The 18,108-nt window shown below is 48.2% G+C and overlaps 5 protein-coding genes across 5 annotated transcripts; 2 read left to right on the top strand and 3 right to left on the bottom strand.

Annotated features, from left to right (window-relative positions):
- Positions 1-802: 802 nt before the first annotated feature.
- On the bottom strand, positions 803-3,406 carry PPTG_06660 (CMGC/MAPK protein kinase; the record flags this gene model as incomplete). The annotated part of the gene is made up of 3 exons (XM_008900704.1): positions 803-3,001; positions 3,060-3,192; positions 3,252-3,406. The coding sequence occupies 3 exons, from the start codon at positions 3,404-3,406 to the stop codon at positions 803-805; spliced, it is 2,487 nt and encodes an 828-aa protein (XP_008898952.1).
- A 2,542-nt stretch (positions 3,407-5,948) lies between these two features.
- PPTG_06659 (hypothetical protein) lies at positions 5,949-6,800 on the top strand (the record flags this gene model as incomplete). Its single annotated transcript, XM_008900703.1, has 1 exon — positions 5,949-6,800. One exon carries the CDS (start codon positions 5,949-5,951, stop codon positions 6,798-6,800), a length of 852 nt encoding a protein of 283 aa, XP_008898951.1.
- A 454-nt stretch (positions 6,801-7,254) lies between these two features.
- On the bottom strand, positions 7,255-12,033 carry PPTG_06658 (hypothetical protein; the record flags this gene model as incomplete). The annotated part of the gene is made up of 1 exon (XM_008900702.1): positions 7,255-12,033. The coding sequence occupies one exon, from the start codon at positions 12,031-12,033 to the stop codon at positions 7,255-7,257; it is 4,779 nt and encodes a 1,592-aa protein (XP_008898950.1).
- A 109-nt stretch (positions 12,034-12,142) lies between these two features.
- Positions 12,143-14,189, bottom strand: PPTG_06657 (hypothetical protein). Its single transcript, XM_008900701.1, has one exon. It carries the CDS (start codon positions 14,143-14,145, stop codon positions 12,268-12,270), a length of 1,878 nt encoding a protein of 625 aa, XP_008898949.1. The 5' UTR covers positions 14,146-14,189; the 3' UTR covers positions 12,143-12,267.
- Positions 14,190-14,571: 382 nt separating this feature from the next.
- PPTG_06656 (hypothetical protein) lies at positions 14,572-16,178 on the top strand. The gene has a single exon (XM_008900700.1). The coding sequence runs from the start codon at positions 14,627-14,629 to the stop codon at positions 16,034-16,036; it is 1,410 nt and encodes a 469-aa protein (XP_008898948.1). The 5' UTR covers positions 14,572-14,626; the 3' UTR covers positions 16,037-16,178.
- Positions 16,179-18,108: the final 1,930 nt, after the last annotated feature.

Below are 18,108 nucleotides of genomic sequence, written 5' to 3'. Positions count from 1 at the left end.
CACACACACACACGTAACAAATTAGAAAAAGCATCCCGCTTCAAATGAGAATTGACCTTAGTTACTTACCGATTGGCCCGTGAAGGAGCAGGACAATGTGCAGGCAAGCACTTGTTCAGGCAACAAGCTGGGAAAGAAGTAGCCGGACTGTGCCTTGTCGCTGTGGTTTTGCGTTGTAGCTGCAGTTTTGCTTTGTCGTCGGGTATGATTAACTTACTTTTATTTTAACGTTGGGTTATGTTCTAGCTTTAGTTTTAGATACACGAAATAGATTTGTCGTTGTTTTAGAGGCGCTATTCATAAGCCAAAGTTGATGCAAAGCACAATACGTACATGTATATTTCTCCAATGCCGGTACTTTCTGCTGATCAATAAGTTTTTCGCGCTAAAGCCATAATAGTGCGCTATTGCAGGCACTAATGGGTTACTCTCATTCGTAAACGACACGTATTTGAGTACACCCAAAACAATCGGCCACAATCCGTATCGATAGCGAGGTGGGTGCGGTCATACCCCCGAGTCGGCTCAACAGTATTGCGATCCCATACATATATAGTGAATGTTCACGGCCACTTGTTCCTGTGTTTGTAGTGTTGGCAAAACTAATCTTAGTCATCTTACCAAAGCCAGAACCCTGGATTAAAGCACAGCATGGAGACACGAAAACATCCGGGTCGGCCTTGTATTTAGTCCAGCATCGTACTAGATACTTGTAGAATTTCGGTCGTGCAGTGCCGATGTACTCCGTACATAGCCAATTTCTATCCAATATTCATTTCAAAGCTATTATGTTTATGTGTAGCTAACGCAACATACCTGACGTATATCTTGGTCTACCTTCGTTCTTCTTTTGCCATGACATGACCGAGAACTTGGGGCTTTTTGGCACAGTAAGCTTCCTCGCTGAGCTTTTCTTTTCCAATGGGCCAACCCCAGGAAGTTTCGACGTTGATCGCTGGGTTTTCAGCAAATTTCCTGACACACTTGGCTCATTTTCGTCTCTCGAGTCGAACGGATCCAGCTGTTTGGATTGCCTCATACTGGCCAGCATGTTGTCTGCTGAATCCGCAAGTGACTGACCGTTATTTGACCTCTGAGCTCGAATGAGCGAGTTGATCGAACCTACGTAGGCGTTAGTAGAACTTGCATTCCTGGCCGTTCGAGATCCATTTCCAGACGGACCCCGGGGCTTTGACCTCGTGGGGCCAGCAGAAGACACTCGTCGTGGCCTTCTTACCGCAATACTAGCAACCACAGTGTCCTCAGGCTGCTTCTTCGTAACTTTTGTAAGGAACGCTGAACCCGGACGGTTCGAACGCGATATTGCCGTACATACTGAACTGTCGTGTCGAGGTGGAGAGGAAGTCGCTGGACTAGACGACGAAGAGAGCGAATGCTCGGGATTCCTGCTCTTTGTTTGCCAAGCTTGGGAATGATGCACAGATGTAGACGTGCCGGAAGATAGCGAAGCAATTAACGCTTTTGAACGCTTCGTCAAGGCCATACAAGTCGCTAGGGCATCCGATCCAGACGAGGCTGGAACTGATCCTCCATTGTATAACAGAGTGGCAAGCGGACTTGGCTTGCTGGTATGGGCCAAGCGAGCTGATAAACTGGTTCGAGCGTATGATTTGGACTCTTCTGTAGGCTTTCGGATCGGCACATCCTCGACACTTGCTGCAGGTTTAATTTCTTCGGGGGGAGAGACTCGTGAGGATAAACTATCGGACAATAGCGTGGCTTGAGCTGCGACTACACGCACGTGTTCCTGTTGATTTGAGCCACTGGTATCCGCTTCTTGCTTCGGAACTGGAGGTTTACTGGTTGTTCGGATACGCTGACGATTCGACCCAAATGTGACAATGTTCGCTTGTTGCTGTTCTTTCCGCTCTTGTTGTTGACTTTGCTCCTGCGCTTGTCGTAAAGTTGCGTGTATTTTACTGATTCGAGCACTAGATCCACTTGAACTTGTCGATGCAGTGGGGGTAGGAATCACACTAGAAGTCAAAACAGAGCGGGGTTTCTCCACCGTATCGCGTTCTCTATTTTCTCCAATGTCAGTAGCGATAGAACCCGTAGAGTTCGTCCTTGTTAAAGTCGATTTTCGGTGGTTGTCCACTTCCTTGACAATAAGAGCTCGTAGATCCATTTTGCTTAAATTTTTCAAGTCGAACGAGAAATCGGCCCGCATACAAGGCGGAGGGTCCACTCCACCTCGATTCCGATACTTCCGCTCAATATCTTGCATGTACGGATGAGCAAGTGCTTCTTGAGCCGATATTCGTTTAGTCGGATCAAATTCCAGCATCCGATCGAGTAAATCCACTGCTGCGTCAGTTGCCTTAGGGAAGAGTGTTCGGAATGGAACTTTGGATTTCTTGCCTAGAGATTTCAAGAATCTTTGCGCTTGTGAGCTCTGGATTCTCATCGTAGCTTCGGGCGATGGAGCTCCGATCACATCGAAGATGAGAGTGAGTTGATGCAAGAAATTCTTACCGGGAAACAGCGCTTTGCGACCAAGAATCTCTGCGAAAATACACCCGACAGACCACATATCAACGCTTTGATCGTACAATCCATCGGGTTGCAGCATCAACTCCGGCGCTCGATACCAGCGTGTTACCACGTGTTCTGTCATAGGTGCTCGATCCGGTACTTTGGCCTTAGAGCTAGCCGCAGGAGCAGACCGTGGACGCTCCAAATTTGTCGTTGTGGCACCAAACCCACGAGGAATTTTACGTGCGAGACCGAAATCGGCAATTTTCAACTGACATGTCTTGCTCAATAGCAGATTTCCTGGTTTCAAATCGCGATGTAGCACTCCATTGTCGTGCAAGTACTTGACGCCGCGAAGAAGTTGGTGAAGGAAATATTTGGCGTGGGCATCGGAAAGTGGCTGAGAACTTTGTATCACCCGATGCATGTCCGTGTCCATGAGATCCATGACGATATACAGCTCGTCGTCCTTGATATTGGCCGAGAGATTGTGAATTGATATAACCTGGGAGAATAGAGGACGTAAGTACTTTACCCACATTATTTTTTAAACATATTCGTACGTTTGGGTGCTTGCCAAGATGCTGTAATAGTAAAACTTCACGGAGTGTGTGCTTCGCGTCTGTTGTACGCTTCGCCATCGGTGTCACCTTCTTAATGGCTACACATTGTCCAGTTTCTCGGTCTTTTGCAGCGCTACATATTCATCAGCTCGTCAGTCTGAGGTTACCGGAAGATCCAAGTAGACTGCGTACCAGACGACGCCATACGAGCCTTTGCCGAGAGGATTGAGGAACTGGTAGCGAGAGCTCACTTTGAATACACTACCGTAGACCTTAAATCCTGTGGAGCTGCTAGATGAGCTACTTCTTGAGCTTAGCGTACTACTTGAAGACGTGGAATATGCCATGCCAACTGAGTGAATCGAGAGCTTGGCCCTGTGTTATTAAGCAAAACACGAAGATGCAATTGGATAAACCCGTTCCTCAGAAACGATGCAAATAGAATGCATGGTGTTTTTTTTTCTTAGTGCTATATTCATACAACTGGAAGAGGTGGCCGTATATTTGATAACTGCTAACTTTGACCAGGAAAGGCAGCAATAACAGGATTCAAAAGGATTCTGACAAGCCGAGTACATGAAGCGTTTAGAGGGACCCCGGGGTCCCCATAATTTTTTTGTCGGTATCTTGAGTTTTTTTTTGTAGCACCACTTTATTTATGATGAGAATAGTCAAATTGAAGAAGAAAACGTGGTAACGCCGGCACCATCGATGGTTTTCAAGTATTGATCGTTAATGTTCCCGCCACAAACACATTTTCAAGTCCTTCGGCTCTCCCAAAAGCGACCACGTTACCAGAAACGTCTCGCATCTCAACAAAATAAAGAAAGCACTCCTGAATCGACGTTTTATTGTTCACGCATCACTGAAGAAGGCTGGTACGCGTTCTAAACAACACAATTTATTCATTATTTTGACTTTTCAGAACACAACTATTCTATTTACCGCTTTGCACCAGGAATATCTAAGAAATTTTCATGTCATGAAAAAAACTTAGGTATTGAAAGCCAGTTCTTCAAAGTAGTCCGTCCGTAATCTTGCCTGAGCCCTGGCATAGCATCCCGGAAAAGATACAGTCACACGTCCGATGAGTCCGCAGCAAAACGGAAGTAGATATTGCGCCCACCTATCTACCCCCCCCCCCCCCCCCCCCCCTTCAAAACAAACAGGGTACCTTTCCAGTTGTTGGTAACGACAGAAACATGCAAAACACATGCATTTACTGTCCAAACACACAGTAAATCATTTATCTTGGCTAAAGTAAACTTTTGACCTCCAATGCGTCGCAATAAGGCATAATTAAGTCTCACAGGTAGTCGCTACGCTCCACAGTTGCCCGGCGTTTGCACCACCAACTTCGCTTCGCTCGTGACGGGCAAGGATTCCGCGCGGATTAGATTGTAAGCTCTAGTTTCGGAACCTACTCCGGCCTACGCGCCGACCCCTGACACTGTCAGTGACAGACCTCCACTGCGCTTCGGTTGTCATGGCGCCTCTCGAAGGCCTCATAGCGCGGCTATGGTTAGCTGCATCGTGTTTGCGCTATTGCGCCAGAGAACGGTATGCTTCTGACAGCTGCTTGCTGGGGTAGACTGGATATACGTACGCACTATTAATTCGCAGGCATCAATAACTTTTTTCACCCCCGCGTACAGCCGTAAGTTGTAGTATTGTGAAGTATTACAAAAGATAGCCAATTGATTCTTTGTATCAACAAGGGTATCAGTAATCTCAAAACCTGACGGGCAGACCGAACAAGTTGAGAATACAAAACGCATCACGACTCTCAACTTTTTTCAAAATCATCTATTTTGTGCGGCGGCATTGCAGCATGATGACATCCGTATGGCAAGAGTGGAAAGCCTCTCAAGACGACACAGACATTGTGGATACCGTCGTCGTTTCGTGCGGCAACTAAACTCTGACTGCATTGCGCTTTGCAGACTTTGTACTTTCACTTGTACTTCGTAAAATACCTTCACAGGTGACGCGTCAACCTCTCGTTACTGCATCACGAAATCATTGTACTACTAGTAGATTTCGTTGCCCTCCGAGTCGTTCCCTCATGTTACCGATATCACGTTTGGAGGCTCAGTATCGCCTTCATGATTTGTATTTACGATACTGTACTTCAATGCTATTATAATAGAATTCATTCCAAAAAACGCAAATTTCGAAGTATGATGTTATCACCAGTTCAAGGCTCAAAGCTCGGTCATTGATGTGATATCTACATCGAAAGGCAAGATAAAATATATATCTTGAGCTATACTTTACTTTCTACAAACTACATACGCGCGTTTCGTAGTTTTAGGCATATTGCCAAAATCGTTGACATTAAGTAGCTTATGCTGTGTTAATAAAAGGAAGAAGAACATTAAAAGTTGTTTTTTTGCTACTGGTACTTGTGAGTTACTAAAGTAACGATTACGTTCTGAGCCTCATACAACTGCCTGATCCCAACGTGGGTACAAACAACTACATCGGGATGTATGTACAGTAGTTACTGCAGCTGCGAAGCAGGCGCAGAAGATGCTGAGCTGAGCTTGGAATATTTTTTTTTTTTCTTTATACGGTAGATAATTGTTGTTGTGTCATTGCGAAACATTATTTTTGCTATCCCAGTTTATGCGATCTCTTTTTGAGCAGCATCAGCCAATCAAATCACTAAAATGTCCAAAAACATGCGTTCACTCTGGGTCAGAGTACGAGCACTATTATAATTAGCAAAGCAAACTGAATACAATGCACAATATTTCAGCGCATCGGAAGCGTTACCAATCAAACGAGTAGTTCAAGTAATTCGAAGCCCATTTCCCGTTTTGCAACGCCAAGCACAAGCCACTTCAAGCGACATCCCCTTATACTCTCATACATCTCCTGCTGAAAATGAAGCTCGTTCGAGTTGGCCTGTTATCTGCCGCATTCGCCACATTCGTGAATGGTTTCTCTTTTTCCGAGCTTACGCCCGACGAGGAGAGTCGCATCTACGGCGGCTCGAATGCAGAGATTGGCAAGCATCTGTACATTGCAAGCCTTCATTCTAACGGCTCCGACAGTGAGTTGTTTTGTGGTGGCACATTGATCGCGCCTCAGTATATCCTCACCGCTGGTCATTGCTTGGATTGGCCCATGTACGACGTGTACGTTTCACTCGGATCGAAACACCGGTCAGGTGGGGGCTCTCAAAAGGCCGAAATGATACGTGCTGTGGAGGCTTATCGCCACCCACTGTACCAATTGTCGGCTGATTGGACGACCCTCACGCACGATGTGGCATTGCTCACACTTGAGACACCATCCAAGATTCAGCCAGCGCGTCTGGCTTCTGCAGATGGATCTGACAACAAGCCTGGTATGATGGCTACGACCCTCGGCTGGGGTCTGGTGAACAACGAGACTGGCAGCGAGACCCTCCAAACCGTGGATGTCGAGATCATTACGAACAAGAAATGTGCCAAAATGTACGCGGACGCTCGCGAAAATTCGGCTGTGGATGATTCGGTTATCTGCGCCGGTCACGGGAACGAAAAGGACTCCTGTAGTGGCGACTCTGGTGGGCCTCTTCTAGTGAGCAATGTGGTCGTGGGGGTTGTGAGTGGTGGACCTGATGAATGTGGCGTATTGCCTGGAATATACGCTCGCGTATCCATCGCGCTGGGGTTTATTAGCGATATTCAAAACGGTGGATCCACTGGAGATGTCACGGCTGCTGACCGCTGGAAGAACCGATGTCATTGACGCTGTTTATGCAGAGATGCAAGATGGAGCGATCCAGCAATCGGAGTGATGGCGGAAACATTACTGCAAAATATGGTTCCCGTTTGAGATAGGAAAGCAGTTGATAGCGAAACTGCGCGACGCTCGATTAATAACCGCATACAAAAAGTGATCGCTTCCGTGCATCTTTAAGAATTTGTCTGTTAACCACTCATTTTGAATTTAGAGGACAAGGAGATTGTAGTCGCGAAAATGGTTTCTACCTATGCTCTTATCAACTACCAAAGGCGCTAGGTTGGCCAGGATCATTTGTGTCAAGTGCGCAACTATCTACAATTAAGCCACCGTCAATTCTTGTATTTTATCCGCTGATTGCGGTGGAAGAGTGAGCTATGGGTCAATGTGTATTTTGGAATATGAATTTAAAAAATAGTAAGTGTAATTGATACTAAAGAGATGCCCAAATTGTATGATGCTATTTTTCATCAAGTCGTCTGATAGACTGAACCAGTAGCCTCTTCATCAACTGTTTACGGTCTTCCTTTAGTTTCTTCTCGTACGCAGACATCTTGTCATAAAGCATGTTAATCAAATCTGGATGAAACGATTTCCAGCGACCGAGAAGCTTACGTTGAGCCAGCCAATTCTCCAGATCTTTCTTCTCCATTGGTGGCATGTAGCAGATAGAGGTTGGCAACAGCGGGTCAAAGTCCTCACGCTTCAAGTATTTCTTCATACCAGAATTGCGAGCATACACGTCGTCCCAGAAGACGTACCAACACGTCTGTCTTGGGTTCAAGTAGACCCACTTTTGACGAAGATACAGCGCATCCAACGCCAGCTTGTGTTTTTTCGGAAGATTTTGTAGTAGCGGATTCGTCTCGTGTTCGCGGAGATATGTTTCCAGTTTATTCCGAGCGAGATGGGGATTATAGTAAACAAAAAACCAGAAAGTGTCGCTCAAAGCTGCATTTTCGTTCTCATGTTTCGCAATGAGTTCGTGACGATACTTCCGATGTTTTTCACGAAGCTCCTTGAGACCAGACTTCCACACACTTTCTGTGGCTTTGAAAATCATACTCAACGTCTCGCTTTCCTCCATAGTGGGCTTCAGGCCGATATGATCAGCCTTCATGAGTGCCTTGCGTGGACCTTTCACCTTAATTCGGTAGTCCGAGTCCGGGATTTCGACTACTCCAGTCCCGTCCTTGTATTTCATGGTCACGTTGAAACCATCGGCCATGATCCTTGTTCTGCTTTTTTTTTCGGTATTTGGTTGAGTTGGCTTGAAGAAAGTCTGGAAAAATGACACCTTAGTGATCCAGATTTTCAATTTTTGTAGCCACTTCTGCTCACTCAGCCATTTTCTGACTCGCTGCATCGCTCCACTCTTGGACATCCGCAGTATCGTCCCTGCTTTGTCACTGTTGGACTGCACTCGAATGATTCCCTTTTTGTATTTGCATTTGAATTTGTAGAATCCCGGTGTCAGAATCACAGGAATACAAATACATTTCCACCTTTTCCACTCGAGAATCCTTGGCCATAGAAATACTTTTTCAGTGCGCTCAAACACAAACATAATCTGCGTCTTGGTATCACTCAACACACGTAGCTTCTGTCGTAACTCGCGCTTCTTCATGATATCTGGTGTGAAGTTTAGAAACAGCAGCTTGGATAAGTTTTCGTAGCTTTTCAAGGGCGAAAACTTGTCACAGTCGTCTCTGATAATGGCCTCGTCTTCTGCGTCGTCATACACCACAACGCAGTGGAAGGGGTACGGAACAACGTACATTTTGCCAAAACAAGTAACGGAATCAAGGTGACCATCTCGGGCTCCGAATGGGTTATTCCAGTACACATCCACACCTTCAAGGGCTTCACGGGCCAAGCGACGTAGTTGCGTTGTGTACACATGTTCTGTCCCGAACCAGTGCGACTCGACGCGCTTCAAACCAGAGGCAACCACAGCTTCTTCTAATGATGCAAGTCGGTCGGTTCCTTTGACGCTAACGTCCTTGCTGCCTCCGCCTTTCCATTTCTGATTGCTAACGTCGTCGCTGCTTGTAGGAACAGCCAACTCAAGAAGAATAGCTCGCCAAAACGCCTGCCACACACGATGCTTTGCTTCTTTTGCAATATCCCAATACGGAATAATGGTTTTTGCTCGGCCGTCGTCAATCCCTCGTGAGGTATCACTGAACGAGAGCCACCCGGTCAGTCTCTTGAGTTGAACGCGCAGTGCACTCACTCCGAACGCTAGCGCTACAAGCATAGCTACCATATTGACCCAGTGAACTACAACTACAAATCCCATGAAGCGATTGACATGCGTTACTGCATTCGGAGATGTATCCACCACTTCGGATACGTAGGCAACCGCAGTTGCTCCGACTGCAGTAGTCAGAGCCGTGGTTTTGGAAATGAGCTCCATTAGATCGTCAACCGGATCGATGAAAGGCTGGCTGTACTTTGATAGCCCCACCACGAAGAAATAGCAAATGCTAATGAGCAACCCACTAATTCTCACGGACTTCGCTGCAGCGACCACGATCAAAGCCAGAACTGTCTTTGCGATCATTTGAAGCACTTTGTAGATGCTCCAAGATCGTTCAAAACCAGCGTATAGCGATCTAAATGGGCACCCAAGCTGGCTGGGATCGCTCGACACTAGCTCAGTGTAAACTTTATCGTCGAAGGGAACCTCCTCACCATCCAAATCGTACGTATAGTCCTCGTCTTCGAGCGATCCATTAGGACGATTTTTCCAAATCGACCATATCAGCAGAATCGGTAACCCCAAAGTGAACGTCAGCAGAAGAAAAATGGCTTCGAGAGGGAAGAAAAACCAGAGGGGGCCATCTCGGTACCTGTGCATGAAGCCGACTTTCTCCGCCGAGCTGTGGTCATGCTTGTCGTGCGTTACAACGAGTACGTTGAACGCCAACTGAGTGAGGGGTAAATACAGCGTCAGAATAACCGTGAGGAAGATGGTGGTTAACTTGGTTGTGCGTGCATTTTGCGAAGCATAGGAAGCCCAAGTTGTAGCTTCATGGCCGTGGCGAACTTTATCAGCCATGCGAGGCATCTTCCACCAAAACCTGATCACCATAATCAGAAACGCGAAGTGGATTAATAGGATGCAGCTCAAGAGAATGGCTGTACCCAGTTCTTTACTGAGGTTGCGTAATAGTTTTGACGCATCCAATGCGATGACGTTATACACTTTTCTCAGCCACGTGATCATAAGCAGAATCCAACCTGGAGGATGGTAATCACGGAAGAACTCAAGAACGGGGTCGTACAAACCGTCAAAGAACAAACCAGCGATCTGGAAAAAATCACGAACGATTTCTATGCGAAGCAAGGGGGGGAATCTTGCGATAATCCCTGCGATGACTCCTCCAACAAGCATCTGGCGTTGTTCCCGGAATGATTGAAGCATGGTATCAACCTGTAATCGACTCATCGCCAGCTTGTCTTTCATCCCAACGAGACCGTTGCGAGCAATTCTGTTGGCGAGAGCAGCCGCATCCGACGTATCGATTAGATCTTCATCGCCACCAGCTTGAACGTCTTGCTCGGCAACGACTTCGCCTCCAACAAACCGCAACGATCCTGTTTTGTTTCCCAGTTTTTGCTGCATCGGCTGTTTAACCTCCACTGCAACTTGCTGTGCGACGTTCGCAGAGATCTTACTGCTAACTGAGCTGTGCACCAGTGACCAGAGAGCAAGCAGCTCTGGAATCGGGGCATGCTCCAGCGTAGTCAGATTACACGAGGCAACTGCTGCCCGTAGCTCTGCCAGCTTGGTTTCTTTATAGATTTTTATCTCATCCAGTTTAAGGCCAGGTACACCATAGCTTTCATATTCTTGAGGAGGTTTGGCACAAAACTCGAGTGCATGAGAGTCTCGAATCTCTACGATATGATCCATTGACAGCATCTTACCCTCGTTTTTCATGCTCTCGATAGCTTCGTAACACTGAAGAGAGAGTCGAGGCACTGGCTTTCCTCCTAGAATTTCCCCTAGATCTCGAAGATCCTGTAAAATCGATGAATCCAATGCTTCCTTCGTTGCAGTTTGACTTTTGAGCTTCACCAGACACTCTTTCGTCATCTTGGTAACAGGCAAAAAGCGTAGAACGTCCAACAGTGCTGTACCGACGGTTTTGACGGCTTTGGCTGTTTCTCCAACGGGAGGGAGGGCTGTGAGCCCCGTCGCCTTGCTGTTTGCTTTCTTGAATCGTGGCTTGGGAGAGTCCTGAATAGATATGGTGACGTGATCTGCGTCTTCATCCTTGAGAGCCAAAACGTGTTCAGCACTCCTAGTCACGGAAGCTGCGTCGTGGTCTCGGCTGTTGTCTGTGTCTTCGACGTGAGTTTCACTGTGTCTCAGGTTTTCATGAACTGTGGCCGCTGTCTGGTAGTCCACTCGAACCAATTCATCTTCAGCGACCAAATCAAGACTACTCGTCATAGCGCTGGAGGTCAACTCAAGAGCTTCACCCACGACTTCGCCAGCACCGCTGTCGTGTCGACCGATACCAATACTTTGACTATGCTCACCAGCCTTCATCTCCGAACCATTCCCATTCGCACCACTAGTCACCGGGGTAGATGTGAGCGATGATCGTCGCTCAAGAAGTGTTGCCACCACACTGGACACAGCCTGAGCAAAGAGATTTGTCTTACGTGGAGACTCGCCTTGCTCATAACTGACACCTTGGTGCCCACTGACATCGGTGCTGGGGTTAGCTTGAACGGAATTACTGCTCTCGCTGCTACTAACACCACTCCCATCGCTCTCTTCACTGGTGTCTACTGCCTGGCCCTGCTCAGTCTCGAGAATCATTGGATCGATTTGACTCGTCCCAATTGGTTCCTTCGACTCGAATTCATCTCGACTCTCTTCATCCTCAGCACTGTCTTCAGTCCTAGAGTCACCATCGTTGCTGTCGTCCTCCGAGTCATCATCGCTATCGTATGAATCACTTTTTTGGTCTTCACCAGTCGTAAGCGTCTCATTCAAAGCAGTGTCATTGTCTTCAATCTTCTCCTCACTGTGATCTTCTTCAACACCCCCTTCATCCACGACATGTTCAGTAACTGTTGCCACTCCTGTGTCGCCATGTTGCTCCACTGTTATGTCACCACCCAATGGCTGCCTGTCTCGGAACGATGCAATTAGATCCGACGCCACATCGAACAAACTCTGTCGCCGTGGAGAACTGGAACCTTTGGGCGAAGCCATTAGGTCAGCTCAAGTCTAGATAATACTGATCCACTGCGTCCACCCAACTATGCCTTTACTTCTCAAGTGCTTGTTGTGAACTGGAATTGGTTTCGTTGCTCGCAGCCATCGGTGCTAACAGGAAGAATTCCCGTCCGTTTTACGCCGTCCCAAGCAAAAACGACTCAAGGACAATGGGATATCAATCATTTATTATCGTTTAACTAGGTGGAACTCGGTCTATCGAGATCTAAGCTATTTACGACTGTGCACGTTAATCCAGAGCGTCAGGAAGCCCAACGCTCTGTAGCCAACGTTCAGAATGAGCAGTAGTATACCGTCAAGCAGCACTGATCGTGTCGAGATACTGTAGTTTTCGAGAACCTGCTGGCCTGAAAGTGCGATGCAGTTCTCCGTCCCCTCGCTGCACGGGATCGTGGACACTTCATCCCAGAAAACCTTCATCATCCCATCGAACCCGAATTTTATCGGAGAAATGTAGTTGATCCAGACAAAGTATGTTGGCGTGTCGTCCGAGTTGACCATGAGACCTCCAAAGAGCAGCATTGGCAGCAAGATGAGCATTCCCATGATCGTGGCGACATCAGCACGACGGAAGAAGCATCCAATAGCATAGGCCAGACCAACCGAAGCACTGCGTGTCAAGATGATCATGATCTGGAGATACAAGTAGACACTGAAGCCGTGGCCGATACCGATCAAGAAATACGCCGGCACAAATACCGTAAACGGCAGCAAGATCTGCATGGGCAGGTCGCTCAAGTTTCTCGCCACATACCACGAGGCCAAGTGGAACAGTCCGGCTTCGTACTCTCTGCGTACCATAGTGATCTCTAACGGTAAAGACGCGAGTTGAATCTCCACGGCAGCGAAGATCTCGTTCGCCATGAAGTAGAAGAACGCACCCGAGAAGTTCTGGATGGCACGCTGGTTCATCTTGAGTTGGAGATACACTAGACCCATCAAAATGCTCACCACAAGGGACTGGCCAACCTCAGCGTGGAAGCGCGTCTTGTCTCGAAAGAGACTGAGCACATTACGACTCAAGACAACACGGAGTTGACCGATTAGATCTAGTCTGTCGTTCTTGAATCCATCGAGCTTCGCGTCTTCGTAGATGGTAGTTTGATTCGTTTTGAGAGGAGTTAACACGCCGGTGTGGCTTCGAGTCGCCCAAGCGGTTTTTAGGCCCTCAACACGAGCGACTCCAGCTACATCCGACGCCTTGTCGACCACCACGAGTTGACGCATGAAATAGTCGGTTGGGCTCACGAATGGGGGACATTGATATCCAAGTGAAGAGAAGTATTCCACAGCTTCGACTGCTGGTCCATCGTACACACACGCACCGTCTGAGAGCAAGTAAAGTTGATCGAAGAGCGTAAACAGCTCCGAAGACGGTTGATGGATTGTGGCGATGACGGTACGGTTACCGTCACGAGCGATTTCCTGTAGCTGCCTCATTACGGTCTCAGCCATGAAGCTGTCGAGGCCAGAGGTTGGTTCATCGACGAATAGTAGCGACGGGTTGGTCAGGATCTCAGTGGCGAACGACAAACGCTTTCGCTCACCACCGGAAATACCACGCAGGGAAGTTCCACCGATCAGGGTGTCGCGACATTTAATCAATCCTAACTGCTCCATGACGTCGTCAACGCGCTTCTTACAGTCATGAAACGAGACGTATTTGCCCATTCGAAGTTGAGCCTGGAACACCAAGTGTTCGCGCACTGTGATGGTCTCGTAGAAGAGATCGTCCTGCACGACGTAGGACGTTTGCTGCTTGAGTTGCTTGGTCCATGGTTGACCGTTGACGGTGATACTTCCGTCCAGTCCGTCTCGGACATCCTTACGTCCCGAGATACAATCCAGCAGAGAACTCTTACCAGCTCCGGAAGGTCCCATCATAACGAGTAGTTGACCCGGATGAGCAGATCCACTGACGTCATTGAGGATAACCTTCTCCTCTTTGCGCTTGGACTCGTTGCTCGCGGTCGTTACCTTCAGGGTCACATGGCTCCACGCTAACGTGAACTGGGGTGCGTTACCGATTTTTGGGGTCTCCACTTGGATAAACTGCGAATCTGCGTCTTTCTTGCTGGGTGAGAGCATAGCTGTTGATGAGCGTGGCTAATTCAAAAATGAATGAAGACGACGAAGCCCACTCCAGGAATTACCACTGCTAACACGGTGCAACTGTAAGAAGTACTACAAACGTGCAATCATTTTGGATGACGGACGCCTTTTTGGTTGCTGACTAAGCGTCGCTAATCACTAACCCGATTATGGACGAAGTCGATCGTTTCCTTGAAAGCGTCTCTAATCGAAAAAGTGACCACCGCCATTTATAAAAGCGGCTTACCAAGGCTTAACTAAGGCCTTTAGTTAATCCTTGGCAAGGTGATCGTTCTTGTGATGACAAGCTCCCTAGAAGTAAAACAACCACGTACAATTTTAGTGTAACCATACGTATAAGTGTGTAGGCGACACAAGTAAGATGCGTGTTCTTCTATGTTCCCCACACCAAACAGCTTCTATCATATCGTCACACAGTGTCCTCTCACAATCGAATCCACCCAATCTTTAAAACATCATGTACGCCGGTGGCGGAGCGAACGAGGGCGATCACCACAGCGCAGCCAACGCGCCCTTCTCAAGCGCTGCGGCGGAGGCGAACGACCTGGATGCGCTGGTGTTCGAGTTCGGCACGTCGCGCTGCAAATTTGGCTACGCGGGCGAGGACTTCCCACGTGTGTACGAGCGTCCCGTACCACACGACGAAGTACAGGACGACGCGGAATTAGGACGGCGTCTGAACCGCAGGTCGGCGCAGGTCGAGAGTGACCCGGAGAAATTGGCTCAATGGCTGTTTGATGCCAGCAGCTCCAGGCTACAGACAAGACTAAGCGAGCATCCATTGTTACTGGTGGAGAGACCCTTCACCCTGCCTGAAGAAATCACGGGAGATGCAGGACAGGCGCAGGACGAACAGGAAGACGCAGGATCTAGATCCACCGAGACCAAAACGGTACAGGCCAGCAGCGCCAGCAAGAAGAGGGACCTAAAGGCCAGAGAACAGATGGTGGAGGTCGTGATGGAGGAGCTGGGCGTGCCTGCGCTCTTCTGTGCCAAGAGCGCCGTCCTAGCCTGTTATGCCAACGCTAGGACCAGCGGCCTGGTGGTGGAGATGGGTGCTACGTATACTAGCGTCACCTCGGTACATGAGGGTTACGCATTTGCGTACCCCAAGAGTCAAGTGACTCTGTTTGGCGGTCATGATTTAGACGCCTTTTTAAGAACCAAACTGGCACCACAAGTTTCTAAAACTTTAGAACAAAAACTGGCGACGTCGACAGAGGCGGAAATTGCTAAACGGAAGAAACAGACGTGGTCTTACGTGGTGGAAGCCAAGGAGAGCGGACTGTGCCGTGTGGCGGACGGACCGTTCGATGAGGCGCAGAACGCACAATTGCCTTTGATCAACTACGAATTACCGGATAAGACCATTGTGTCTTTGGGCACTGAGCGATTCAGTGTAGCGGAACATTATTTCATGGGGGAAACGGTGCCCCGTACTGCGGACGGCTCGGACAGCAGTAAGCCGGTGAATGAAGGCCCGGGTATGAGACTTCCGGAATTAATCTGCGAGACTGGTGGCCTTACGACAGAAACGGAGCTAAGAAAGGAATTGTTCCAGAATATTGTTCTGACTGGAGGAAGTTCGTGCTTCGAGAACATGCCGACGAGGATTGAACGTGAGGTAGTGACTACGTTGAGTGGGATGCCACTGCCGCTTACAGGTTCTGGTAGCAATGGGGCAGCCGGCGGATATACCAGCAGCTTACGTGTGAAGGTGGTAGCAGCTCATCCGCAAGAACGTCGCGTGGGCGCCTTCCTAGGTGGCTCCATCTTGGCATCGTTGGGGTCTTTCCACGAGATGTGGATGTCTAAAGCCGAATATGCTGAGCACGGTGCTACTCTTATTCACAAGAAATGCCCGTAGATTTCGCTAATGTCAGTTTGCTATTGCTTTTTACGTGCTCTTTTGCAAATTGGCTTTTAGAATGGTTAAATTGAGGTGTCAGCAATCGGATTCCTAAATCTGCTTACAAAAACCAAATTATGATATGTTGTGAACATTACCCTTTTCGACCTCTCTCAACAACGTTGCAATAATGGAGGACATCAAAGTAGACGAGGTATCTGCGTATGTGTTTGACTGGCTTAGTCGCAAAATGCTGAGGCCAATGGGGGAAAGATGGTGAAATTGATAAGCAGCAAGCGAGACGGCCTCCTTTTCGAGATAATCCAAAGTTACAGTCTAAATGACAAGGAGAGGAACAAATTTGCATCAACCATCACTACACCATTTCAGGTCCGTTCTCCCCAGATCGGGGATTCAATACAACCACCCCCCGGCCGACCTGTGCATAGGTCTGGACAAACCTCAGTTCAAACTAACCACTCCAGTATTCAAAAGAACCAGTCCGCTTTTTTTTGCCTGTACCAGCAGCTGACCAGCTGGGTACATGTCAACTTTTGTCAATTACCTACCGAACCTTCGAGAATGGCGTTTAGCTCTTCCACCGCTCGGTGCAGTTTGACATTTGAAGGATGGGGAAAACGTACCCTGAAGACGTTCGTGCACGTGTCCTGGCGGCTGCGGAAGTAGGCGATAACTGGCGGCAAGTTGCGGCTCATAACGGTGTCGTCATAGAGACCGCACGAGGTTGGGTGCGTCGTGCAAAACGTTTGGGTGACTTTACGCCCGCTCCGGACAAGAGAGGTGGGGCCCACAACAGGAAGCTCAAGCCTGCTCAAGTGGCGTTTCTGGAGGAGAGTTTGGAAGAGAACTGTTATCTAACGCTGGAGCAGATGAAGGAGATGCTGCTCGACCGCTTTAACATCAACGTCGCGGCCGAGACTGTGCGAGCAAACCTTGATGCCCTTTGTTATACAGTGAAAAAGGTGCATCGCGATAACAACTACCGGAACACCCCCACGAACAAGTTCAAAAGACAGCAGTTTGCTGTGAAATTGTTGCAGTATATGGCGGCGGACAAGAAGATCTTGTATCTGGACGAAACCAACTTCAATCTGTGGATTAGCCGCAGCAATGGGTGGAGCGTTCAAGGTACTCGCGCGGTGGACTTGAACACGTGTAGCAAAGGCAGCAACATTCATGTTATTGCTTGTATTTCACGCGATGGAGTTGAGTATTCGGAAGGGCGTTTCGGGTCGTTTAAGTGGGAGTCTGCAAACGAGTTTATTCGCTGTATGCTGCGTGCCCAGGCGGCTCATGCAGATCTCACTAATGTTGTCGTTGTGTTAGACAACGCACCCTGCCACAACCGCGCCGAAACAGTGTTTGAAGAGGACGAGTTTGCTCAAGTCGAATGCCTACGTCTCGGACCGTACTCACCTATGCTGAATGGAATTGAGAACGTGTTCTCTGCGTACAAGTCAGCAGTGAAGCGGTACATGGCAGTGAACCGATGCAAGATTCTTGACGTTCCTCAGGGAATGACCATCACAGCTCATCGCTCGACATTTCTGCTGCATGCGGCAAACAACATCTTTCGTGAGGTCGTCACATCCGAGCTTTGCCGTAAGTGCATTCATCACACCTTCGGGTTTCTTGCAGATGCTATCCTACTGAAAGACATGGCCGTGGGAAATTGACAAAAGTTGATAATTCCTCTCCGAAAAAAATAAAAATAAATAATAAAAGGTGCACTGTGCATTTTGAATCCTGGGTCTGGTTATTTTGAACTGGGGTTTGCCCGCCACTATGCACAGGTCGGACCCGGGGTGGTTGTATTGAAACCCGGGGGTGGGGAGAACGAATCTGAAATGGTGTAGTCTTGGTTGCCGCCGGTGAAGAATGACGGCAACCACGGCGGACAAGCTAAGATACAACTATTTTTATCTCAAACAAATGATTATGCCCTGAGAAGGTACGCCCCCTTTTTTTTTTTTAAAGGAAATGTACGTAATAATGCATCATTGTCGTCCATGATCTCGTACTCCATATGTTTTGTCCCAATTCAATGCTGCCCCGGATTAACCAGCTTA

This window comes from Phytophthora parasitica (genome assembly GCF_000247585.1).
Source record: "Phytophthora parasitica INRA-310 unplaced genomic scaffold supercont2.10, whole genome shotgun sequence".
Classification (NCBI taxonomy): Eukaryota; Oomycota; class Peronosporomycetes; order Peronosporales; family Peronosporaceae; genus Phytophthora; species Phytophthora nicotianae.
This window is presented reverse-complemented; position numbering and strand designations above follow the sequence as displayed.